General features: G+C 38.5%; 1 protein-coding gene across 1 annotated transcript; it reads left to right on the plus strand.

Moving 5' to 3' along the window:
• Positions 1 to 1,172: 1,172 nt before the first annotated feature.
• On the plus strand, positions 1,173 to 9,834 carry LOC127079525 (uncharacterized; the record flags this gene model as incomplete). The annotated part of the gene is made up of 10 exons (XM_051019908.1): positions 1,173 to 1,512; positions 1,732 to 2,047; positions 2,165 to 2,341; positions 2,725 to 3,323; positions 4,476 to 5,018; positions 5,220 to 5,425; positions 6,643 to 8,137; positions 8,213 to 8,857; positions 8,960 to 9,323; positions 9,432 to 9,834. Coding segments are annotated over exons 1-10 (5,088 nt in total), but the record flags the coding sequence as incomplete, so codon positions are not given.
• Positions 9,835 to 27,960: the final 18,126 nt, after the last annotated feature.

A 27,960-nucleotide genomic window follows, 5' to 3' on the forward strand; every position in this document is an offset into this window, starting at 1 on the left:
GGATTCCCGAGGTGTATACTTCGTAAGAATCGATACGAGAACCTCGCTCAGAATAGATTCCCTAGATGGAGTTGATGACCGGAAAGTATTTTCCGTAAGCGTCAAACAATCTTTCGAATCCATGACTCTGAGTACCCTGTCTAGAGCCCAGTCGATGGTTGCGTAGTACGGACTCGCGAGGTGTATACTTCGTAAGAGTCGGTACGAGAACCTCACCCAGAATAGATTCCCTTGATGGAGTTGACGACCGGGAAGTATTTCCCGTAAGCGTCAAACATTCCTGTGAATCAATGACTCTGGGGATCCTTTGTAACAAAAGCCCTAGATCATACCCGGTGAGAACCCCATTTTGGAAAAGCAATCAAATTTATCCATACCTCGGACCTTTGAACCTAAAAAAAAAACATTGCATCCATTCATTCATTGCATATGCATAAAAAGCAAAACTCTTAGTTGTTTCGCATTATTTCAGGAGTCCAAGACTTGTTAGCAAGATGAATCCTGAGAGAAGAGGCACTTTTCAGTTCAAATACAAGAACGTGGACCTTACCAGCCTGCAGAAGTTGAGTGCCAAAATAACACCACTCAAGCTCAACAGCTTTGTACAAAACTATGGAAGAATTCTGGACATCCTGAATGAGAAGATGGACATGATGACCGCAGTGACTATTGCTCAGTTCTATGATCCACCTCTACGTTGTTTCACGTTTTCTGACTTCCAGTTGGCTCCTACCTTGGAGGAGGTTGAGAGGATCGTAGGCCGGAGCTTGAAGGACCATAACCCATTTCCTAAGCTCGATAAAGATATCCCTCCCAAGAGAATAGCTTCAGCTTTGGGTCTGAAAGTTGCCGAAGTCGTGGACAATTGGGATGTGAAAGGACCTTTCAGTGGTTTTTCTAGGAAGTTCTTGGAAGATCAGGCCAAGAAGATGGAAAAAGAAGGGGATTGGGAATCCTTCTATGTTGTGTTAGCCGTGTTGATATATGGGATAATCCTCTTCCCAAATATTGACCATTTCGTGGACCACCTGGCGGTGAGAATTTTCCTCTCTGGTAACCCTGTACCGTTCCTCTTGGCAGATCTCTACTACACTCTCCATGATCGTCATGAGAAGAAGGGAGGAATCGTCCTATGTTGTGCACAGTTGCTACATGCCTGGTTCAGAACCCATATGCCCGAAGAAGGTCCTTTTGTCTCCAAGGAACTCAAGCCTTTCCAGAAGTTAGCTTCCCTCACCTCCAGTCATGTTAGGTGGTATATCAGGGATTGGGAAACCGAGAATGTGATTGTCAGCATTGGAGACTTCCCCAATGTGCCGTTGATAGGAACCAAGGGTTGCATCAACTATAACCCCATGTTATCTCTAAGGCAGCATGGGTACCCTATGAATGGCCCTCCAAAAGCTAAAGCTCTAGAGCCTTTCATCTTACATGGTGTTGAAGCGGATCATCCAATGGTGAAAAAGATCAAGAGGTCTTGGCAAGCAGTCATCAGAAAGGGTAAGGAGTTGGGTAAGAGAAATGTCATTGCCCAAGAGCCTTACACTTGTTGGGTTAGAGAGAGGGTTCAGATGATTAAACTCCCTTATCCATTTGATCCTTCCATCTATCCAGTGGTTCCTGAGCCAGAGCCCATATTACCTGAAGATGTAGAGAAGCTCAATGCCCGTATCAAGGAGTTGGAGTTGGAAAATGCTGATTTGAGAATCAAGCTTGGCCGAGTCTCGATAGAGAATGGGAACTTGAAAGACGATCAACAAAAGAAGGACAAAGAGCTTGAAGTCTCCAACAAAAGAGCTAGAGAGTCTGAAGCAAGGAGGGAAAAGTTTGGACAAGCGCTCTATAGCACCAAATCTGTGTTCAAATCAAAGGAAGAAGAGTTGGATAGAGCTTTACTCCGGATTCAAAAACTCAACAAGACTCTGGAACTGACCCTTGAGATGAAAAGAGAAGCACGGTTGATTTCTGAGATTCGTACTCGTGAGCTGGAGAATACCATTCAGAAATACAAGGATACTCTGGAACGTGAGAAGCTGAAGACCGAAGAGTCAGAAAGAGTGTGCACACGATTGAAACATCATTTGGATCGAGCCGATGCCAGAATCTAGGCGCTTGAAGGTGGGGATCAAGATGCTGCCTATATGGTGTTGCTAAATGAATGCAGATATTGGAGAAACCTCTATAGGGACATAGAGGTGACAAAGGCTGAAGACGTGCGCATTATCCAAGATCTCCAAGGGCTTTACACTGAGTGGAAAGGCAAATTTCTGAAGCTGTCCGGATTTGCGAGTTCCATCATGCGTGAGCTACCTGAGAAGCTGCAAGAAGCTGATTGGTGCATGTGTCCAGAAAACACCCCGCATCAAGTCTATAATTTCATTAAGTTTTGTAAGGCAATGTTAGAAGGGTTAACTACCGACCTTGCTACGGTCCGGAAAGCCCATAAACCATGAGCACGTTGTTTGTATTTGAACTTGAATATGAGATTAATGAAAAATTGCTTTTGAGATTCATTTTATTGTGTTTCATTTCCTTATTATTTTGAATATTTGCAAACAAGTGTTGTGACATTTTTGAAATGAATGATTGAAACTAACCAAGAGTTTTGCAAACAAAATGCATTCATACATACATTCATGCATTTTTCAAAACAGAGTCTCATTCTGTCCTTTCTTCCTCCAGTTTCACGCTGAATTTTCAACACCAGTATAACACTCGTGCCAGAGCTCGTCAAAGAATGGCAGATCAAGAGCATGAATTGGAGCGAGTGAGCTCAGAGCTAGAAGACCTGCGTGGAAACATGGGGCAGGTCATGGAGATATTACAGGTTATCAGGGCAAAGCTAGATACCCAAACAACGGTTGTTTCTGAAATCGCAGGTCCATCGATTGAACCCCAACCTGCGAGGGCGGTACCAACAACCTGGCCAACCTATGGTTTACCTCCCGGTTTCACGCCTACAGTTGAAGGCGCCCCTGGTTTTGCACCACCTGCTCAGCAGACAGCTCCTCTACCGACCATCAATGAAAATCATCCAGTGGTTCACACGTTCGCACCTCCTCTCGTTCGTGCACACGTGCAACCCTACTTTGAGGACCAACAACACGCCCCAGACTTTTCAGATGAAGATGAGGAAAGGCAGGAGGACCTAAGAGGGATGAAGGAGAACTACCAGCTGCTTGAGAAGAGATTGAGGGCTATGGAAGGTGACCAAGTTTTTGGTGCTACAGCTAAGGAGATGTGCCTGGTGTCCGGTCTTGTGATCCCTGCAAAGTTCAGGACCCCAGATTTCGATAAGTATGAGGGCCACTCGTGTCCTAAGAGTCACCTCATTATGTACTATCGAAAAATGGCTGCGCATGTGGAGGATGATAAACTCATGATACATTGCTTCCAGGACAGCTTGAGGGGTGCTCCCTCCAAGTGGTACTTAAGCCTTGATCAGAGTAGGATCCGTTGTTTTCAAGACTTATCTGATGCCTTCATCCAACATTACAAGTACAACATGGATATGGCCCCGGATAGGAGACAACTACTCAGTATGTCCCAGAAAGACAAGGAGTCTTTTAAGGAATACGCGCAAAGATGGAGGGAAGTGGCCTCGCAAGTCGAACCACCTCTGGCTGAGAAGGAATTAGCGGATTGGTTCATGGATACAGTTAAACCTGTGTTTTATGAAAGAATGGTAAGTAGTGTATCTGCAAGTTTCTCTGACCTGGTCGCTGTAGGCATAAAGGTCGAACTTGGATTAAAGAATGGAAAGATGATGACTACCTCTGAAACATCTGGTAGTAATGCCAAAAAGTTTCCTGGAGGATTTCAAAGAAAGAAGGAGGGGGATACGAATGCAGTATCAACCAGTCAAAGAAGGAGTCAGTCGTGGAAGAAACAACACCAATTTTCTCAACAACAACCAATTTACCCAGTACAATATGTCCAACAACCGTATGTGGCAGCTGTCACACCAAATTTTAACCAACCACAAGCTTCAGTTTATCAACCTGTTCCTGCTCAACAAGCGCCCGCGCCACCTGCTTATCAACAGCCGAGGGCACAGGCTCCTCGTCCGCAAAATCCTCAAAATCAAAATAGGGTGCCAAGAAGTAGAGTTCCGTTCGCTTCAATCCCTATGACATACACTGAATTGTACCCGTCATTGCTACAAAAAGGGTTAGTGACGCCCAGATCTTTGGGTCCTCCACCAAATCCTTTACCTCCATGGTACAATCCAGATGCCCATTGTCCTTTCCATGGGGGTGCCCCTGGACATGATTTAGAAGGATGTTATGCTCTAAAGCATATTGTGCGAGACCTGGTCGAGAAAAAGATTCTTTCATTTCGAGACGTCGGACCCAATGTCAAGAACAACCCTTTGCCAGCACATGGTGATGTTAATGCCGTCGACGATGCTTCTGATGTGTGTATAATAAAAAACGTGGAAGATGTTAAAACTCCGTTGCTAGCGCTTCATGCAGGATTGGTGAGGGCTAGATTGATTGACGCATGTCACGATAGTTGTGAGGAATGTGCCATTCAGCCAAAAGGATGTAAAGTGGTACGAAATGACATTCAGAATTTGATGAATCAAGGTGTTTTACAAATTTCTGGGCCAGCAATAAATGAGGAAGTTTCGGTCATTGAACCTGTTTTTAACATACCAGAACCGTTTGAGGTGACTTATCACAGAAGAGAGGTTGTTCATCCATCACCTGTGGTAGTTTGCATGCCTACCCCATTCCCTTTTGAAAGTACCAAGGCAGTACCCTGGAAGTACGACATAACAGTGGTAGATGGAGTGGTAGATGGAAAGCCCAAAATTGCTGAAAGTAAGGAAGTTTTGGAGAATGTTGACACCGACGTCACCAATATCGCAGGGACAAGCAGAATGACCCGCAGTGGTCGGATTTATACTCCCAATTTTAATGTGAACCCTCAAGAGCCAACAGGGGGAGCTGCAAATGTAAATCCTACCCCAGAACAGGGAGGGGCACAGTCGGCTGTGCAAACAGATGAAGCAAGTGAGTTCCTAAGGATAATAATGAAATCTGACTACAAGATAGTTGATCAGTTACACCAAACGCCATCAAAAATATCTATCTTGTCTTTGCTTCTGAATTCCGAAGCTCATAGGGAAGCTCTACTAAAAGTGCTTGCTCAGGCTCATGTTACCCAGGATATAACGGTTGGCCAATTCGATGGAGTGGTCGCCAATATCACAGCCTGCAACACTCTAAGTTTCAGTAATGAAAAGTTGCCCAAAGAGGGGAAGAATCACAACCGCGCCTTGCATGTGTCCATAAAATGTCAAGAAGATGCTCTAGCTAGAGTTTTAGTGGACACTGGATCATCCCTCAATGTTCTACCAAAGAGGGCACTTGCTAAATTGTCTTATCAAGGTTCGGAGTTGAAACCTAGTGCGCTTGTGGTGAAAGCTTTTGATGGCTCTCGAAGGACAGTAGTTGGGGAGGTAGAGTTACCAATACAGATCGGACCGCATGTATTCCCCATCAATTTTCAAGTCATGGATATAAATCCAGCTTATAGCTGCCTTTTGGGACGCCCATGGATACATGCCGCTGGGGCAGTAACTTCTACTCTACATCAAAAGATGAAGTTCGTTGTCGATAACAAACTCGTTATTGTCTCAGGTGAAGAGGACTTTATCATCAGTCAACTCTCCTCTTTCCGTTATATTGAGGCTGATGAGGATGCCTTAGAAACCTCCTTTCAAGCCCTTGAAATATCCAATGCTACACTTGAAGAGGCTAAGGATCCTGTTGAGAAAGCTAGTTTGTCATTCGCTTCTTTGAAGAACGCAAAGTCAGCAGTTGAAAGTGGAGGCCCTGCAGGTTGGGGGCAAGTTATCAACGTCAATGAGAAAAATGACCGTTTTGGTTTGGGGTACAAGCCTTCTGCTAATGGAGGAGCCCTGGTCCCTGCAAAGGACCATGTGCGGAGCATTCAAGAAGTTTTCCTAAGCAAAGGATTTATCCATGGAGAACAAGTTGGTGCAGTGGAAGATGACACTGAAGATGGAGAGACATCAAATCTGATATACCGGTGTGAAGCAGCCTTGACAAACTGGGAAGCGGTTGAGATTCCAAAAGTTTTTCCTGTGTCAAAGTAATTGTTGTTTTCCTTTGTGTGTTTTTTGAAAATCCTTAGCTCTACCCAAGGCTAATGGATCATTTGTAGGGCCCCTTTTGAATTTCGAAAAAATCATTATGACAAATAACGAGCATTTTGTTCAAATTCTTGTCGTTCATTTATCTGTTTTTTTTTAAAATGGCAATCCTTTCAAAAACTACAAAAATATTTTTTTTACTTCTTTTTGCATTTTATTTCCATTTTTCTAAAGAAAACCATCATTAAAAAACATGCAGAATAATCAATAAACCAGTTGAATTCGATGACCCCGCTACTTCCTATAATTTTGAACTCCCCATCTACCAAGCGGAAGAGGAGAGTGAGGAAGATTGTGATTTCCCAGAAGAACTGGAAAGGATGCTCGAGCACGAGTCAAAGGCCCTTCAGCCACATCAAGAACCAGTGGAAACAATCAACCTTGGCATTGAAGAGGACAAGAAAGAGGTCAAAGTTGGGACTACACTTGAGGCAAGCATCAAGGAAAGATTGATCAAGTTGCTACATGAATATGTAGATGTATTTGCTTGGTCATATCAGGATATGCCAGGTTTAGATACTGACATTGTTGTCCACAAGTTACCACTACAGCCAGATTGTCCGCCAGTGAAGCAGAAGCTCCGAAGAACAAGACCCGACATGGCTCTAAAGATTTGTGACGAGGTGAAACGTCAATTTGATGCCGGTTTTCTAGCAGTTGCAAAGTACCCTCAATGGGTAGCTAACATAGTACCTGTACCCAAAAAGGATGGCAAGGTCAGGATGTGTGTTGATTATAGGGATCTAAACAAAGCTAGTCCAAAGGACGATTTCCCCCTGCCACATATTGACACTCTGGTAGACAACACTGCTAAGTTCGCAGTCTTCTCCTTTATGGACGGATTCTCGGGTTATAATCAAATCAAGATGGATCCAGAAGACATGGAAAAGACCACATTCATCACCCCTTGGGGAACATTTTGCTACAAGGTAATGCCCTTCGGTCTCAAAAATGCTGGGGCAACTTACCAAAGAGCAATGGTCACTCTTTTCCATGACATGATGCATAAGGAAATTGAGGTTTATGTGGATGATATGATTGCAAAATCTCAAAGTGAAGAGGATCACATAGACCACTTGCAAAAGCTATTTGAGCGTCTTCGGAAATTTCGACTACGACTAAATCCTGCTAAATGCACCTTTGGTGTCCGATCTGGAAAGTTGCTTGGTTTCATTGTTAGTCAACGAGGAATTGAGGTAGATCCCGACAAGGTCCGAGCTATACAAGAGATGCCTGCTCCACGCACCGAGCGAGAGGTTAGAGGCTTCCTGGGACGTTTGAATTATATCTCGAGGTTTATCTCACATATGACGGCCACATGTGAGCCTATCTTCAAATTGCTCAGAAAAGATCAAGCAGTTGAATGGAATTCTGACTGTCAAATGGCTTTTGATAAGATCGGACAATACCTGCAAGAGCCCCCTATTCTAATTCCACCTGTTCAGGGGAGACCACTCTTTATGTACTTAACCGTGCTTGAAAAGTCAATGGGATGTGTGTTGGGACAACATGACGAAACCGGTCGAAAGGAACATGCTATCTACTATCTAAGTAAGAGATTTACCGATTGTGAAACCCGATACTCACTCTTGGAGAAAACTTGTTGCGCTTTAGCATGGGCCGCTCGTCGTCTAAGACAATACATGATTTGCCACACTACTTTGTTGATCTCAAAAATGGATCCAATAAAGTACATCTTTGAAAAGCCTGCTTTGACTGGAAGACTTGCCCGTTGGCAGATGTTATTATCTGAGTACGACATTCAATACGTGTCTCAAAAAGCCATCAAAGGAAGTGTGTTGTCTGATTATCTAGCAAACCAGCCCGTGGAAGATTACCAGCCGTTGAAGTTTGACTTCCCGGATGAAGACATTATGGTTGTAAAAGACTGTGAAGTCCCAGGACTTGATGAAGGACCTGAGCCCGGATCTCGGTGGAAGCTCATGTTTGATGGTTCCTCCAACTACATGGGGCATGGCGTAGGAGCTGTCCTGTTGAATCCAAATGGTGGATACACTCCCTTCACAGCAAGGTTGTGTTTTGATTGCACGAACAATATAGCAGAATATGAGGCGTGCATCCTAGGCATTGAAGCAGCCATTGATCTCCGAATCAAAATCCTTGAAGTATGTGGAGATTCAGCCTTGGTGATATATCAAGTCAAGGGCGAATGGGAAACCCGTGATACCAAGTTGATCCCATATCGTGCCTATGTCATGGAATTAATAAAATACTTTGACGAAATCACTTTCCGTCATATCCCGAGAACTGAGAATCAAATTGCTGATGCTTTGGCTATGTTGGCTTCAATGTACCAGGTCAGATTCCATAATGAAGCACCTCTCATTCAAATCGAGCGGAAAGTTGAGCCTGCCTACTGCCAGTCAGTTGAAGAGGAAGCCGATGGTAAACCCTGGTTTCACGACATCAAGTGCTTTTTGCAAAATCAAGAATATCCAACAGATGCCACAACCCTTGACAAGAAAACATTGAGGAAGTTAGCATCCAAATTCTTCTTAAGCAATGGTGTGTTGTACAAGAGAAATCACGACATGATTCTGCTCAGATGCGTGGATGGACGTGAAGCGGACATGCTGATCAAGGAAATTCATGAAGGATCCTTTGGAACGCATGCCAATGGGCATGCCATGGCCAAGAAGATTTTGAGAGCTGGTTATTACTGGTTGACCATGGAATCCGACTGTTTCAATTATGCTAGAAAATGTCATAAATGCCAAATCTATGCCGACAAGGTACACGTGCCTCCGACCCTGCTAAATGTTTTGACGTCACCTTGGCCTTTCTCAATGTGGGGCATCGACATGATTGGCGCCATCGAGCCTAAAGCTTCCAATGGTCACCGCTTCATCCTGGTTGCCATTGATTACTTTACCAAATGGGTGGAAGCCGCCTCTTATGCTAATGTGACAAAACAAGTGGTTGCACGGTTTCTCAAGAAAGAGATCATTTGCCGTTATGGAATTCCAAGCCGGATCATCACAGATAATGGGACGAATCTGAACAATAAGACCATGAAGGAATTATGCGAGAGCTTCAAGATTGAGCACCATAACTCTTCACCATATCGTCCAAAGATGAATGGCGCTGTTGAAGCCGCTAATAAAAACATCAAGAAAATCCTGCAGAAAATGGTGAAGACCTATAAGGATTGGCACGAGATACTACCCTTTGCATTGCATGGATATCGGACTTCCGTCCGCACTTCAACAGGGGCAACCCCATTCTCTTTGGTATATGGGATGGAAGCAGTTCTCCCAATTGAAGTAGAGATACCTTCAATGAGAATCTTGATGGAGACCAAGCTAGAAGAGGCTGAGTGGATTCAAAATAGATTTGATCAGTTGAACCTCATAGATGAGAAGCGATTGACTTCTTTGTGCCATGGACAATTATACCAGAAATGGCTCAAAAGGGCCTTTGACAAGAAAGTGCGTGTTCGGGAATTCAGAGAAGGAGACCTCGTGCTTAAGAAGATCTTGCCAATACACAAGGATTCACGTGGGAAGTGGACTCCAAATTATGAAGGCCCATATGTTGTGAAGAAAGCTTTCTCCGGAGGTGCCTTGATTCTCACAACTATGGATGATGAAGAGCTCTCACACCCCGTGAACTCTGATGCAGTTAAAAAATACTATGCCTAGTAAAAACCCGCTAAATCGAAAACCTGAAAGGGCAATTTAGGCAAAAAAAGGGTATCCCGGTGGACTGAAAACCCGAAAGGGCGGTCCAGGCAAAAGTTAGGGATGAATAAAAATGGTAGCTCGCTAAGTTGAAAACCTGAAAAGGCGACTTAGGCAAAAAGGAGCGTCCCGGTGGATCGAAAACCCGAAAGGGCGATCCAGGCAAAAGTTAGGGACATAAAGGCATAAACTGCATCAGTTGTTACTGATTTACACCGAAGAATTTGAGGTGGAAGATTAATCCAGTCACTCCCCTCAGAAGCAAGGTTTTGGGAAGTCATATCTAGTAGGGATGTTAGTGGTCACTGAATTCAATGTAAACCTTTCCTTATTGCCATTTTCAAAAAAATGTAACACTCTATGGAGCTACGTCATTTGTGTGCTACCATTCTTGAATAAAATACAAGTTTTCCCAATCATTGTTAATTTGTGTTCATCTATGCTCTTCTTTGTTATGCAAAATGTCATTTATTTGTTAATAATGAAATTTTGAAACTTGGAAAAAGAATTTGAAACTTAGAACAAATTTACTTTGATACATGTGAAAATCGAAGGAAAATCATTTGTTTCCCCAAAAGCCTCAAGGTTGCATAAATATTCCAGGATCACCAACAAAAGTCCCCATGGAATGTAACTCATTAATCCTCAGGAAGGATGGACTTTTGGTTATTTATAACTGTCAATCATGATAGTTTCTCCTCTGGATGCGCCTGTTAATTGCACGAGTATGAGTTATTGGTGTTGATAAATCAGAATCTCTGTCTTTACAAACACCCAGTCTGCCAAGTGTCAGCATTCTCATAATCATGATCATTCATATATCATGCATTCAAATCATGCATAGCCGAAATGTACTTCGTGCTCATTTTGCATTGACCCAGGTCTTGTTGTCGATCCTAGATCCTTTGACCTCTAATTCCAGCTTGTCTTTGGTATCCCTAAACCAACATCCGGTTTTCCCGGTCATTTTCAAGTCCAATGGTTGTTGGCAAAATCCGTTAAAAGCTGGTTGTAGTCCATTGCTTACGGTCAAAGCCCAATTGTTGCTATTCCGGGGTCCGGTCATACTTGAACCTGCTCTGAAGATTCTTTGTTCAATCCTATTCAGGTCATATGTGAACCTGTTGTTGAACCTTTTTATTCCGGGGTCCGGTCATACTTGAACCTGCTCTGAAGATTCTTTGTTCAATCCTATTCAGGTCATATGTGAACCTGTTGTTGAACCTTTTTATTCCGGGGTCCGGTCATACTTGAACCTGCTCTGAAGATTCTTTGTTCAATCCTATTCAGGTCATATGTGAACCTGTTGTTGAACCTTTTTATTCCGGGGTCCGGTCATACTTGAACCTACTCTGAAGATTCTTTGTTCAATCCTATTCAGGTCATATGTGAACCTGTTGTTGAACCTTTTTATTCCGGGGTCCGGTCATACTTGAACCTGCTCTGAAGATTCTTTGTTCAATCCTATTCAGGTCATATATGAACCTGTTGTTGAACCTTTTTATTCCGGTGTCAGGTCATACTTGAACCTGCTCTGAAGATTCTTTGTTCAATACCATTCAGGTCATGTTTGAACCTGTTGTTGAACCCTTATTCCGGTGTCAGGTCATACTTGAACCTGTACTGAAGTTTGTTTCTCTGTTTGTTCAATACCCTTCAGGTCATGTTTGAACCTGTTGTTGAGCTTTTTTCCGGTGTCAGGTCATACTTGAACCTGCTCTGAAGAGTTTTTCCAACTTTTGTTCAATACTATTCAGGTCATGTATGAACCTGTTGTTGAGCTTTATTCCGGTGTCAGGTCATACATGAACCTGTTCCGAAGAGTTTTCTCCTTGATTATTCCCCAGCGTTGTCAGGTCATATATGAACCTGTTGTAGCATCTTTTCCTTTATTCGGGTTCGGTAAGTCATGTGTGAACTTACTACCGAAATCCCTTGTATTCTAAGTGTCGTTCATCAAACCTCACTTTGAATACTCCCCAGTGTGTGTCTGATTCTCCAGCAGGACTGTTTCCCCAGCAAGTTGTTTTTTACCCCATTTGTCTGTCTCCCTGTGGATCATCAGTATGCCCCACATGTTGGTCTGTCTAGTAGCATCCCCTGTCAAGGGTCTACCATATCCCTAGCAGATAAAATTGCAAGAAAATCATGCATCCATGCATATCACATCATATCACATCATATCATATCATATCACATCATGTCATAGGGATTCAGGATCAAAATCCGGGTCTTCTTAGTATTTAACCATCTCCCACTATGATCATATGAAGAGTGTCCTGCTTCATATTCTCTAGTAGAAGATACTTAAATAGGGGCAACTGTCATACCCCGATTTTAGTCCTGAATTTTTTATTCTTGTTTGGCACTTGGCCCAAGGTTCATTTGCATGCATTCATTCCCAAATCCATATTTTTGTTACACATTGGTCGTTGTCTAGGTTTTTTTGATCATGGTGCTTTTGATTATAAAATGGATTTTAATTATTTGACTTTTTTTAATTTTTAATTTGATTTTAATTTCGAATTAAGTTTAATTCCGAATTTCAATTTAATCTTAATTGTTTATTTTACTAATGATTCAAACTCTAATCGGTTTTAATTTCCAAATGAATGTTAGAGTTGATATCCAAGTAATTTTAAATGAATTATAGATTAATTTGTTTTTAATTTGGTTTTTTTTTTTTGCTGATTTGTTATTATTAATTAAATTGATATTAAAACTAATATTGGATTATTCCTAAAAATCCACATCCATTTTTGTAATCAAATATCCAATAACCTGTTCATATTTCTTTTCCTAATCACTTTTAAACCATGCATTTTCGTTATGATTGGACCTTGATCAATAAATCATTAATCCGCTGATCTAGCTCACACTTCCATACACCAATTAATATAAACCATGTTCATTTCAAAGGCCAAAATTACATTACAGGAACCTTTGCGAACCAATACACAAATCTTGTTCTACAAAGCCAGCTCAGGCGCGTTTATCCACAACGAGCATCATGTTTACTGCTAAGATTCAAGCATATAGTGATGCACAAATTTGAAGAATAATACATATACGTCCATACGTTTATGTGTTACAAATATGAGTTACAACTGTTTGCAAATTGCCAAAGAGAAAGTCCTAGCCTACGATCCAAATACATAACTTCATGTCAAGCCGGAAACAGCGGGTATATTGACTGCAATAAACTCCTTGTGCTATTTTCTCCCAAAGGTTCACGAGCCACAGCAATTCAGCCACCATGCCGTACTTTGCTTTGTCTGGTAGGCGCAAACCTGCACAATCAAGAGATCACATTGCGCGAACCATAGTGAGAAATGTTAGAACCGGTGCAGAAGTGTGTTGTCCGTATTCCTTTACCTAATCAAGCAAGAATTGATATCAGGGAACCTTATAGTAAGTGCTACAATGGTTGACCAAACAAAGCCAAAACTCGAAATCAAGTGCATTTACCACCAAAAGGTCCATGTACCAGCACTCACTATCACAGATGCAGTAGGTAAGAGTGAGAATGAAGAGGAGTGTTTTCTATTTTGATGCATTTTCAGCAGGAAAAGGATACAATGTTGTTGAGATTAGTTGGCAACTTTGGATAAATGTGATACCTGTTAGGAATTAGCCACCGGAGGCATGCAACATGGAGGACATTGTTTGAAATCATTGTAACAGACCCACTATAGTTTCAATCCAAGTACATACCAACATAGAGGTGTACATGACATGAGTCCTATGATGCAATCACTGCAGTTTGGCCAAGAAAATATTCATGGCATTGATGAGTTTGAGTACAAGTATTACATCACCTACATTTTCTGACCCAAACACATGGTTTCAGTATACCTTTTAACGACTCAAATGAAAGCTCTAGCTAGCACTACGGAGATTCTGACGGCCTCGCTGTTCCAACAAGCAGCATTTGTCAAAGGCAATCTCTGATGCTGTTAACCACGGGCTATGTCACGGATGTACTCATGTGCAACATAACCTCTGCACAAGAAATTTCTGATCAAGTGAAGGGCATTTGTTTTGTTGATGCCGCCGTTGTTTCTGCAAACTTCAGCATCATAACCTGCAAGGCACACATCAATAACTCACAATGACAGGATGTTGAAAAGGAACTATTGAGATATGGCAAATGAGAATTGGACCACGTCTTAGAACAATTACATGTGCAAAAGGTAGCAAGGTGTTGCAACCCTCCTGTAGGTTTGGTGTTAGCAATGTCTAGTGCATTTGGCAACCGTATGCTGAAGCCATTTGTTGTAGCAGAACCTGAGATCCAGGAGCAGAAGATAGAGAGGAAACCGGGTACGAAACCAAGGCCGGGCAAAGCATAACAAGTGCAACCAAACCCTGAGAAATTCAAACTCAAACCATAAAAAGGGAGAATAAGAGAATCAACAATAAGGAAGAAAAAACTTTGAAGTTATCACCTTCTGTGGATATCCCAACATTAAAGTTGAAATTAATGATCAACTGAGAAAGAGATTTGCTCTTTTAGAAGCCGTGGAAACATTGGACGAAACCACAAATCAACCAACCTAAACCTGCAAATGGCATTGGCAACGGTACAATTTCAAAATTCCCAATTTGGGCATTAAGACAAAAACGAAGATGAAAGTACACTGTTCAGATTACCAGTTCCGGATTATAGCATAAAACAGGCTAAACTCGTTTCTGAGCAGCAAAAGCGATTCTGGAAACTTTCTCCTTTCGAACCTTTGAGCATCAAACTGAAACCCTAAGTTGCAAAGATAAATAGGAAAACGAGTTTGTGAGATTGGAGAGGATTTTTTGAAAACGAAACCCTAATACTCGGAGGCGGCCGCGATTTCGAAGGTACAAAACCTAATTCCAAAATCAAAGAAAATCAGGAACAGAGGCGAGAGAAGAGGATCGGAGGTTTACCTGAGTCACTGCCGTCGCCGGAAGTAAGTCTTCGGTTGTTTTTTTTCTCCTTTTTACTTTTGGTCTTAGCTCGCCGTGGTTCGTGAGATTGTGAGAGCGATTTGTTTGAGGTTGAGGGTTAGGGACGCTCGTGAGAGAGGTGAGAGGTTGAAGACGTAAGGGTTTTAGGTGAGAGATTGAAGGAGCATTGTGAGATTGAGAGAGAGCGGCGGATCGTGAGATAGAGAGAGCATTTGAGGTTGCGTTTTTGTGAGTCGGAGTGAGAAAGAGTGAGAACGATGAGTCTGTACCTTTTTCTTAATGTTTTTTTAATTTATTCCATACAGAATAGGTCCTTTTTTTTTAAAATATTAAATTTATGATTAGGTTCCCTAGGTTCAGCCAATAAATATTTTCCATTCCCCATTTTTCTTTGAAGAAACCAACGGCCAAGGGGGTGGGATTAGTGAGGGTATTCTACAGTTTTTTATTATTTAGTTTTTCATTTTATTTTTTTTATTTTTAGTTTATCTTAGTTTATACATTTAAGTTAGCATTAAATTATCAGTTAGTTAGTAAGTGGTCTGGTGGAGGGGAGTGGCTTCTAGATCTTTAGTGTAGTGGGTTTGATACTCCTAGGTGTAGTTTTTCTTTCTTTTATATTTATGCTTTATTATTCATATTTCTTTTTTTATTGTTTAATAATATAGATTTATTCTTTCTTTTAATTGCATCATGCATTCGAAACCACTTTTTTAACTTATAAAAATCATACTTTTCTCGATTTAATATCGAGCCCCTTTTCTTCACACCCTTGTAAGTCGATTGCTTTTTTTAAGCATCGTCGTCAACCTCACATAGCTTACTCTTGGGCTTTCTTACAATGAGCCAGTTCTCTTGCACTTACACTCATACTTTTGCATTATTTGTTGTTTGGGCCCGATTTAATTATTTCATTATTTTGAATCCCCATTTGACAAAATGTACCCCACTCCCCCGATGTGTAATAATCCTATACTATTTTATTTCTTTATTGTTTGGTTGTTTAGTTAATACTAACACAAGAATAAAATCAACAATTTCAAAAAAATACAAAAAAATATGACTCGATCCAACGTCGAGTATTTTCTCAATAAACAAACCAATTCATTTCTCCTTTCTATTCTATTCCATTCAAAAAAAACTTCATCAAATGCTTGATCCAACGTCAAGCCATTTTCATAATAAAAACTCAAAAATATTAATCCCTATCTAAACCCTTTTCAATAAGATGGAAATGGAACGTGGTGTATACCACGCACTCCTGAGACTAGGATTCGAGATGTATATCTCGCCAATCCTAGTTCTCGCCATCATCCAAATTCATCCACTTTATCTTCTCAAACACTCATTCAAATTTCTCAAACGTCCATCAATACTTGATCTAGGTCAAGTCATTTTTACAACAAAACTCAAGATATATAATTCTTATTTAACACTTTTCCAATAAAGGTGGAAATGGAACATGGTGTATACCATGCACTCCTGAGGTTAAGATTCGAGACGTATGCCTCGCTAATCTTAACTCTCGCCATCGTCTAAAATTGTCAATGCGGTTTCTTCAAACCCTTTCTCAATCAAATTCCAAAATACTTAATTCCTATTTTAACTTTTTTCAATAAAGATGGAAATGGAACATGGTGTATACCATGCACTCCTGAGGCTAGGATTCGAGATGTATATCTCGCTCATCCAAGTTCTCGCCATCACTCAAAATACATCCAACCAATCAAACTCTTCTCTCGCCGATGTGCGACTAATCAAAAACCTTTTTCATAAATGAAAGATATATTGTCTTAAGTGATACTAAACAATGTTTCGGCCACGATTGTTGAGTAGAGATAAATGACGCTTTTCCGAATGTAGATTTATAAATCTGTTCGATGTGTGGTATGCGTCTACTCCTCATCTGTTTTGGGTAAAACGATGTTTTCGTCGATTAATACAATATAGCTTTCGCTAAAATCGACCAACAAATAAACATTTTTCTACCCAGAACTACGTAAGCCTTGATTTCTCTTTTGAGATACGTAGGAGCAGGATTTTTAAATCTTGTCAGGCCCATTAATAAAAAACTTAGGTTTAGTCCTTCGTCAAAAATCCAAAAACATTTTCCTCTCTTTTATTCTTTCTCTCCCACCTAATAAATTGAAAAGCCTAACATTTCAACTAACATTAATGCACACAACTGACCTAATGGTTCCCGTTGAGTACAACGGACGTGAGGGGTGCTAATACCTTCCCCTTGCGTAATCGACTCCCGAACCCTGATATTGGTTGCGATGACCATATCTTATCCTTTCATTTGTCTTGGGTTTTATCGATATTTCCCCTTTCCTTTTTAGGAATAAATAAAGTTCGGTGGCGACTCTGTTCAGTCCATCATTGCGAGCGTGCGATCGTGCTTCGCTTTGAAGTCGTATCCCCATTTTTTCGAGGTGCGACAGTATGTATCAATAAATTTTAAATGAAAAGTTTACTTCTGAACATAGTCACGTAAAAAGTGATGTTTTATTTCAATATGCTTCGCCCTAGAATGCAAGATAGGATTCTTAGATAAACATATAACAGAAGTATTATCATAGAGAATAGGAATGTTACTCTCAGATATTTGATAATCTTCCAGCTGACTCTTCATCCAGAGTATCTGAGTGCTGCATCCAGAAGCTGCAATGTATTCAACTCCAGCTATTCAACGCGCAATTGTTGACTGTCTCTTGTTGGACCATGAAATTAAATTGTCTCCCAAAAATTGACAACTTCCATAAGTACTTTTTCTTTCAATTCTATCTCCAGCGTAGTCAGCGTTACAATAACCTACTAATTTATACTCACTTGATTTTCTATAAAATAAACCAAGATTAGTATAACCTTTCATATACCTAAAGATTCTTTTAACAATAGTTAAGTGAGTTTCCCTAGGATCTGATTGGAAGCGAGCACATAAGCATACACTAAACAAGATATCAGGTCTAGAAGTTGTTAGATATAGAAGAGAACCTATCATACCTCTGAAAAGCTTCTGATTTACCTTACTACTTACCTCTTCTTTCTCTAGAATGCATGTAGGATGCATCAGAGTCTTTGATAGCTTACATTTTGATAAGTTGAATTTCTTCATAAGTTCCTTTGTATATTTGCTTTGATGAATATATGTGCCTTCTGGTCTTTGATCAATTTGAATTCCCAGAAAGAACTTCACTTCTCCCATCAAACTCATTTCAAATTCTGCCTACATAGACTTAGCATAATCCTTGCACAAAGACTCATTAGTCAAATCAAAAATAATATCATCAACATGATTTTTCACAACTATAATGTCATTCTTGAAGGTTTTGCAAAAGAGAGTCGTGTCCACTTTTCCTCTAGTAAAATTATTTTCCATCAAAAATTTGCTTTGTCTATCATACAAAGCTCTTGGGACTTGCTTCAGACCATACAGAGATTTTTTCAATTTAAAAATAAAATCAGGATTTTGAGAACTTTCAAAATTAGGAGGTTGATGCACATAAACTTCTTCAGAAATATAACCATTCAAGAATGCACTCTTAACATCCATATGATAAAGTATGATGTTATGATTGACTGCAAAAGAAATTAGAAGACAAATAGACTCTAACTTGGCAACTGGAGCAGAGGTTTATGTATAGTCTATACCTTCTTGCTGACTGTAACCTTGAGCTACCAGTTGATCTTTGTTTCTGAAAACTTCGCCATTCTCATTCAACTTATTTATGAAAACCCATTTGGTTCCAATGACATGGAAGCCTTTTGGTTTCTAAATAAGATCTCAAACATCATTTCTGGTGAATTGATTCAATTCATCTTGCATGGCCAGAATCCATTCATTATCCATAAGAGCTTCATCAATGGAGGTGGGTTCTATCAGAGACACCAAACCTATAAGAGTTTCTTCATAGGGTCTGAATGAAGATCTATTTTTGACTGAAGCATTCTTGTCTCCCCTAATCAGTTCTTCGGAATGAGAAGTTCTTGATCTACTCTTCTTCTGATGAGTTGGATCAACATTTGCTTCTGGTTGAGTCGTTTCTTCAGATTCTTTAGCCTTTCTTTCTGAGTCTTTTTCTTCAGAGACAATTTCTTTGGATTCTGAAAGATTAATCTACAGATCTGCAAATTTCTCAACTAGCTTTAACTTTTCAGGGTCAAGCTTATCATTGAATATAACATGAATTGATTCTTCAACAATTCATGTTTCTGTATTAAAGATTTTGTAACCTTTAGAGCGTTCAAAATATCCTAACAGTAAACACTTATGTGCCTTAGAGTCAAACTTGCCAAAATTTCTTTAGTATTTAACATAAAGCATTCACATCCAAAAGGATGAAAGTAAGAAATGTTGGGTTTTCTGTTCTTCCACAATTCATAAGGAGTCTTACCGAGAATAGGTTGGATAGAAATCATGTTCTGAATATAACACGCCGTGTTGACTGCTTCTGCCCATAAATGCTTAGCCATATTAGTTTCTTGGATCATGGTGCGGTCCATTTCTTGTAACGTCCTATTCTTCCTTTCTACAACTCCATTTTGTTATGGAGTTCTAGGACAGGAGAAATCATGGGAAATACCATTTGAATCAAAAAGATTTTCAAAGTGTTTATTTTCAAATTCGCCACCATGATCACTTCTGACTTTGACTATTTTGCAATTCATTTATGTTTGCACTAGTGAGCAGAAGGTTGAGAATATAGAGTGAGACCCATCCTTGTGTTTCAAGAACTTTACCCATGTCCAACGACTGTAGTCATCAATAATGACTAATCCATACTTCTTTCCATTGAAGAAAAAGTTTTCACTGGTCCAAATAAATCAATGTTCTGAAGTTCTGATGGTCTAGAGGTAGAAGCAACAAATTTAGATTTGAAAGGTGTTTTAGAAAACTTGACTTTCTGACATGCTTCACAAAGAGCATCTAAAGCGAACTTCACTTTGGGTAGATCTATGACTAATTCAAGCTTATTTAGCTGAGAAATCCTTCTCATACTAACATGACCCAAACTTCTATGCCAAATCCATTACTCTTTATTAACAAACATTAGACATCTTACATTTTGATCTTCAAGATCAGAAAGTCTAATTTTATAAATGTTGTTTTTCCTTTTTCCATTAAAAAGAATTGTGCCATCTTTCTGACTAACAACCTTACAAGACTTTTGATTAAAAATGATATCATAACCATTGTCACTAAGTTGGCTAATGGAAAATATATTATGCATTAGACCTTCAACTAAAAGAACATTAGTAATAGAAGGATTTTTACCATTACCAATGGTTCCAGAGCCAATGATCTTTCCTTCCTGGTTTCCTTCGAAACCAACAAACCTCCAGGCTTAAGTTCCAAATCTATGAACATAGACCTTCTACCCGTCATGTGTCACGAGCATCCATTGTACATGTACCATGATTGGTGTTTCAGCTGAGTTGTTAAGGATGTCTACAACATAAACGATTTTATCCCTAGGTACCCACTTTCTGGGTCCTCTTTTGTTAGTTTTCCAGAGTTTCTCACAACTTTGGGTCTTTTAGTAGAAGGATAATCATGAGATATTTGTGCATGATACTTAGGTTTCAGAACAAAGTTCTTATTCTTAGTATGCTTATGTGTCTGTGCAGAAATATCTGACTCAGTGCCAGCAGACACAAAATGTACATAGAGAGGTTTTGGTTTGACCTTCTAACTTTCGTCAGGTTTTGTAGTTTTTGTACAACCCAAACCTTTCTTGCCATTTTTTCTAACTCCATATATCAAAGAAGCCATTTTGCTTCTACCTGTGCTTTTAGCCTGAAAGTATTGGAATGCACTATCATTTTTGATGACGCAATTCGTACCTGAAACTTCAGAAGTTATTTCCTCCTCTAGTTTTGAAATTTTGCTTTTCAAAGCAGAGTTATTACTTTCTAAAGAAAATACTTTTTTGTTTAGATAGGAAATATCATTCTCAAGCTCTCTTTGAGTTTCAGAAGTTGTTACTTGGACTTGTTTAAGGTCCTTGTATTTGCTTTGAAGACTCTGGTACTTTTCCAGCATTTCAAAAAGATAACTTTCAATATCAGAACGAGATAGATTAGAGAATACCTCTTCAGAATCAGAGTCTGATTCTGATTCTGACAGAACCTTGTCTTCTGGTTCCGTGGAACTTGTGGGATCCTCAGTAGTTGCCATCAGTGCAACATTAGTTTTTTCTTTGTTAAAATCTTCTTTTTTAGATTCCGAGTCATCCCAGGTAGCCATAAACCCCTTCTTAACTTTAGAGAAGTTATTCTTGGGCCTTTTGTTCTTCTTTAGCTTGGGACAATCATTCTTGTAATGGTCTGGCTCCTTGCACTTGAAACAGATAACTTCTTTTCCAGAAGTTTGCTTCTTTTGACCAGATGAGAATTTGAAGCAACCAACAATCCTTTTGTCTCCTCTGAATTTCCCTTGACCACTTTTCATGTGTTTCCAGAGTCTGTTGACTCTTTTTGAGATTAAAGACAACTCATCATCATCTTCTGAGTCTTCATCAGATACTTATGATTCTTCCTCATCTTGATATGCTCTAGTCCTCTCATGCTTAGATTTTAGAGCTACATATTTACCTTTCCTATGAGGTTCATCTTATTCAAGCTCAATTTCATGACTTCTTAAAGAACTAGCGAGTTCTTCAAGACTGGTGCTATTGAGATCCTTATCCAGATTTAAAGTAGTTACCATAGGTTTCCATTTTTGGGGAAGACTTTTGATGATTTTCTTGACATGATCGGTTGTAGAATACCCTTTGTCCAGAACCTTAAGTCTTGCAACAAGCATTTGAAACCTTTAGAACATGGTTTCAACATTTTCATCATCTTTCATTTTGAAAGCCTCCTATTTTTGGATTAAGGACAAGGCCTTTGTTTCCTTTACTTAAGTGTTTCCCTCATGAGTCATTCTTAGAGGTCAAAAATGGATCTGGCAGAATCTATGTTTGTTGTCTTCTATACTTCGTATAAGAGATATCATTGAGCAAAATGGTTCTGACCTTATGATGATTTTTGAAGTCTTTCTTTTGTTGATCTGACATAACACTTCTTGCTAAAATATTTCCTTCAGCATTTACTAGGGGAACATAGCCATCAACTACGAGATCCCAAAGATCAACATCGTAACCAAGAAAGAAACTTTCTATTCTGTCTTTCCAGTAGTCAAATTTTTCACAATAAAAAATAGGTGGTTTAGCAATGTAATGATCTCTGTCATTATTGTTAATAACGTTAGCAACAACCATTTTTTCTCACACAATTGGGTCAGTACTGAGCACTGCGAGGTGTTGATAATTTTTTTTATCATAATCAGAATCGGAGCTCTGATGCCAATTGAAGGTGTGAAAAACACAAGAAATGGGTGTTGGAATTGGGTTTTACAAGCAAAAGCTTTTTCCAAAACAAAAACACCAATAACAAGATAAACAATGAAGAGATAAAAACACAAAGATTTTTATCCTGGTTCGCTTGAAACTTAAAGCTAATCCAGTCTACCTGCTATGGTGATTTGCCTTATACACAAGTACTTAATCCATTATAATCAACAAATTACAATAAACACAAAGAATACCCTTCTCTGTCTTCTCAAGGATCCAACTAAACCTTAGTATCCTCAAGGATTCACAAAGAACAACTTTCTTTATCTTCTCAAGGATAACCTCTTTAAGGAATCAAACAAATAGTTTAAGTATAAGTTTATGTCTTACAAGGTGCCTCTTCAAAAGTAGATTTACACAAATGAATAAATAATACTTAAAGAACACTGAATACAAAAGATGATATTTTTTCACAAAGAAAATTAGTTTGTTAAAAACTTTTGTAGATCAGCAGCGAGAGATAGAGCGAGACAATTCTTCAAGTATATAATGCATGCGTATATAGTGTAAGCATGTGATCATTGGAGGGCAAAATGGGGAAAGCTCCTTGAGTGGATGTCCAACGTTGGATGAGAAAGGAATGATACCATATACGTCTTTTCGCTCACATACTCAGTGATAGGTGTGATGAATAACACAGTCCTTGCCCAAGAAATCAGGTAGTGGAAAATTTGTTTGATTTGTACTATGTACTATTTGATCACGTTCCCATTTGATCTTATCTTCGGATTCATTGGCTTTTGATAAAAGAAGATTGAAGCATGAATTGAATAAATAGAGAGATGAATTCAAAAACTTCAAAACCTTGACATCGTCAATAGTTTGGCTTGAGTTCTTCAGTGTCTTCAAAATCTTTAGAGTCTTCAGAAACCTCAGTCAGAACCTTGATAACTTCAATCATCTATCTTGAGATCTTCAAAATCTTTAGCTACATAACACAACTTCAAAAGCTTTCCATTCTTTAGAAGCTTATTGATCAGAGTCACGTCCAAAAGCAAAACAACTGAGAGAACATTGCAACATCAACACAGTGTCTCCTTGGAAGCTTCTGATGGGTGAGATAACGCATAAGCAAAAAGAACATTGAAACATCAATATTGACGTCTTTCAGAACTTCTAATTGCAACACAGAAGCGAATTTGGAACGCAAAGTTCATAAATTGATGATGTTACACATCATATGATCAGAATCATAACTGGTTGTTAAGGTTACATAATAATAAACCATCAGGGTGCCAAAATTTTTCTCCCACAAATACAACATTGTTATCATCAAAACTCAAGGTATAGATGCAGAAACAAATCTTATTCTAACACATCGTACTTGAGGATACGTAGGAGCGAGACCCACAATCTTGTCAAGCACCCTAATAAAAACTATTTTGCACTTTTGATTACTTGAAGAAAATAACTAACATGAGCTAACATTCAATTGCAAGTCTAACTAGAAGATTCTCGTTAAGTAAAATGAACATGAGGGGTGCTAATACTTTCCCTTTGCGTAATCGACTCCCGAACACGAATTTAGTTGCGACGTCCATCTTCTATTTTTAAGGGTTTTATCAATATCTTCCCTTTCCTCTATTGGAATAAATAAAGTTCTGTAACAACTATGTTTAAATCAATTTTTTTCACGACTTCACGAAGGATCGTATTTTTCGAGATACGATAGTAAGTAACCAGGGGCAGGAGCCAAATCCACTTGCCCTCTTCTTCGGGTAGGAAGACTATGCAATATCCAACAACATCCTCATGAAACCCTAGCTTTTATAATTGGGACCTTAGATTCAAAGCAACTTTCTCTCACACATGAGACCATAATGAATATAATCATAGAGCATTCTCCTCCCTCCATATTTCTATGTACCGTGTGCAACTAAAAATAGGAAAGCCAAAAGAGGAAGCTCAGTAGGTCTTAACCCAAGAAGCCTTTTAGACTCATGTTGCATGGCCTGCAGACAAACCATTTTACCAGGGGGAGGTAGTTTGTAGTGAGGGAAAAGTTGATAATGAAGAGGAATCCGAGGAGGAGGAATTGACTTCTGAAGAAGAGAAAGGAATCGAATCAGATTCTAGTAATTACGAGATAGAGGAAGAATATAGTGGATGGATGACTGAAAGCTCGCCATATCTGAGTGAAATTTATTTAAAGCTTTTAGTCAATTATATTATGCTTGTATTATATCTTTTGGATTTGTATTAGTATTTGTGATCTTTTGATGGTGCTTATACCGTAGCTTGTTTTCATTACTGCTCTTTTGAACATCGTTTTATATAATTAGTATGTTGTTCTAAGTATCTGGGTTTCACAACAATTTTTTTTGCGTTTGTATTTAACATTGGTCTAATTTGCTTGAAGAAGCAAAGAAGACTCAATCAAGTCTCTATAAACTCAACAAAAATGTAGTGGTGATGATAAGAAATTAGAAGAATTGCATAAAAGCAAGGTACATGTTTATTGCTCTGTAGAATGTTAGCATGAATTTGAACTTTGTGTTTTATACAAAATCATTTCACGCGTCATTTTGCAAAAACATGTTTTCATGCTTGAATCACTTAGCTCCAAACCATAAAATGTGAGGAAACCTTCCATTGTTTACTTATATGCTTGAAATGGCTAATAATCCTTGTTCTAACTCGTTCGATTCATGTTTAATATTGAAATTGTTTTGAATTTTGTGGAGCATAAAAAGGATCAAGGAATTTTTTATTTGTTTGAGCAAAACCACTCAACCAAATAGCTTTATCATACCTTGTGAACGAGTGAGCATTTGTGAATCCATTCGAGCCATATAAAGTCAAGAATGGATCAATTATGAACACAAGTAAATCACTAAGAAACCCACTTGGTGAATTTGTGATCTCTACCCAAAATGATAAAAAGAGTTAATCGTTGATCCATTTTAATTTCCTTGAAAGCAAACCCGAAACCAATTTTTTGATAAATCACCAAGAATGAAGAGTTTCACTATTGAAAAGAAATAAGAATCAATTAAGTTAGAGAGAGGTTGCTCATTGAACAAATAAAAAGAAAAGATGCAATGAAAGAAAGAAAAAGAGAAAAGGAAAATAAAGAAAAGAGAACAAGAGAATGAAAAGCAAACACATTATTGCATCAAAAAGAGTTAAGGGGTGAAAAAGAAAATGAAAACAATAGAGAAAGGCATGAACAATGTATAACTGTGAAATGCTCTTTATTAACTTGGAACAATTTTGACTCAATAACCTTAAGAAATGACCTTTACATAGGAAATCGACAAAGTTAATACTATGGACAAGTCCTTAGTGATTTAAGCTCGCAAAAACTTTAAAAATGAATTGTTCAGATGAATATATGAATTGATCAGGATATTAGCAAGGTTATTGGATGAGAGTCCAATTCCCGCATGGTTGAATTCACAAAGTTCATGATCCATATTATGAAGAAGAGTGTTAGGGTGATTCAAGTGGAATTGTGTCATTGCTTTTGAATGTATAACATGATATTCATGTGAAATAACCTACTTCATAATCATGTTTGATTCTAGAAAAGTAAATGAACATAACTTTTGCATGTGCATTCATTAAACTTGAACCATACATTTTCCATTAATTGTTTTAAAAAGCATTGTTGAGTCGTGAGCCTTGTTGGAACTTTTTAATTTAGAATTACTATGACCTTGATTAAGGACAAACAAAGATTCAAGTTGGGGAGACTTTGATAAGTGTCAAACAAGAGTGAATATTTACATGAAAACTTGGAGCTTATATACTCGATTAACAATGTTTACTTGTATTTTACCAAAGTTTTGCTTGGGATGTGGTGCCTTTGAGTTTTGTTGTTAAATGTTGCAGGAACTTCCAAGATCAAACCAAAGACTGAATCACAAAGAGGAAAATCCCCCTGTATACTTTGCTAAATGAATGTTAGCGAGCAGTAAGGGAAGGGAAACAGAAGCAACAATCAAGACTTTTGCTTAGCGAATCCTAGCGAGCACCAATCAAAGGGAAATAAAGCCAACAATCAATGCTTTCGCTTAGTGAGCATTAGCGAAGTCCAAGCAAAAAGAAGCAGAAAGTTGATAGAATCAAAACTCAGGAAGTCCGCGTAGCGAGCCATATTTCGCTAAGCGAAGTAAGGCAGTTCAATAAGGTCGGTGTGAAGGTTTCTTCATGGTGAAGGAAATATACTTCGCTTAGCGAGCCATATTTTGCTGAGCAAAGTTGCTTGTAACTAGATACTATAAAAGGAACAAAAACACAATCAGGAGGCATCCGTTTTCATTTTTTCAGAACCACATAATAGATAGAATATTTAGAGAAGAATGAAATTGCAGGACACGGGCTGGATACACATCAGATTGTCGGGAAATCATATTTGATGCTCATTCATCGCAATTCCTACATTTTTAGTCAAGCTACCATGATGATGTATAACTAAATACTTCTCTTGTGTTGAGATTGAATGTAATCCATCAAACTGTATGTATATTAATTGATCATCATATTATATAATCTAATCGTTTATGATTATTAAATATTATATTTGTTTGACCGATGAAATTCATGGATTAGAATTATTATTGAGAAATTATTTTCCAATCTCGATCTAGGATAATATTTTATTAAACTTTAATTGCTAAAAAGATGGATAAAGTACAATATTCACTCAAAGTATCAAAGCTTCATACTACTCAGTTGTTTGATAGATTGAGAAATCATCGATTAAACAATACTGTAGAAATCTCGATAGGATTTTAGACATAAAACCTGTTGGGAGTGATACGTGATGATATGAATAAATTATTCGAATGATATATGAAAGTGATCAATGAATTCATATGTATTTGGCAGATGAAACTCAATCCCAACATGTTCTATCATCAATGAATTTCATTTTATCACTTACCATTTCTGACATCTTTTTACCGTTATATTTGCAATCCAAACATATTTTAAAACTCACTTAAACATTATTAACTATTGAATGGAAGTAACATCTCATTAGTCCCAGTGGATATGATATAACATACTTACTTTTGATTACTAAACATCGCTGACATGAGTGGCAAAAAGGTGTGCGTTTATGCATTTCTTTTCCAAGCCAAAATTATTCACAAAGTTTAGCATATTTACTTTGAGAAATAACTTTGAGCAAAAAGACGTCAATGAAGCTTTCATTAATGATCATTGATCTTTTTCTATGCAATATGAGTTAAATCAATAAAAGAAATGATGTTTTGAAACTTGTTCCAACCCTTCATCTAATATAACTATTGGAACCAAATGGGTTTTTCGCAACAAGCTTGATAAAAATGGAAATGTTTTAAGAAATAAAGAAAGAATCATTGCGAAAGGGTACAACAAACAAGAAGGTATAGACTTTGATGAGACATATACCCCTGTAGCTAGATTAGAACACATAATAATGCATATGTTTTTTTTCATGTATTTTAAATTCCAAACTCTTCCAAATGGATGTAAAAAATGTCTTCTTAAATGCTTGCATCCAAGAGGAAATGTGTGTTGCTCAACCTCTTGGGTTTCTAACCTTATATTTTCCTAATCATGTCTTCAAACTGAAAAAGACTCTCTATGGTTTGAAATGAGCCGCTAGAGCTTGGTATGAAATTTTGAGCAAGTTTCTGTCTGAAAGCAATTTTCAAAGAGGGAAGATGACACAACACTTGTTATTAAGAAAAGCTAGCATGATATTTTATTTGTGCAAATATATGTTGATGATATTATATTTGGT

Source organism: Lathyrus oleraceus, chromosome 5 (genome assembly GCF_024323335.1).
Source record: "Lathyrus oleraceus cultivar Zhongwan6 chromosome 5, CAAS_Psat_ZW6_1.0, whole genome shotgun sequence".
Taxonomy (NCBI): domain Eukaryota; kingdom Viridiplantae; phylum Streptophyta; class Magnoliopsida; order Fabales; family Fabaceae; genus Lathyrus; species Lathyrus oleraceus.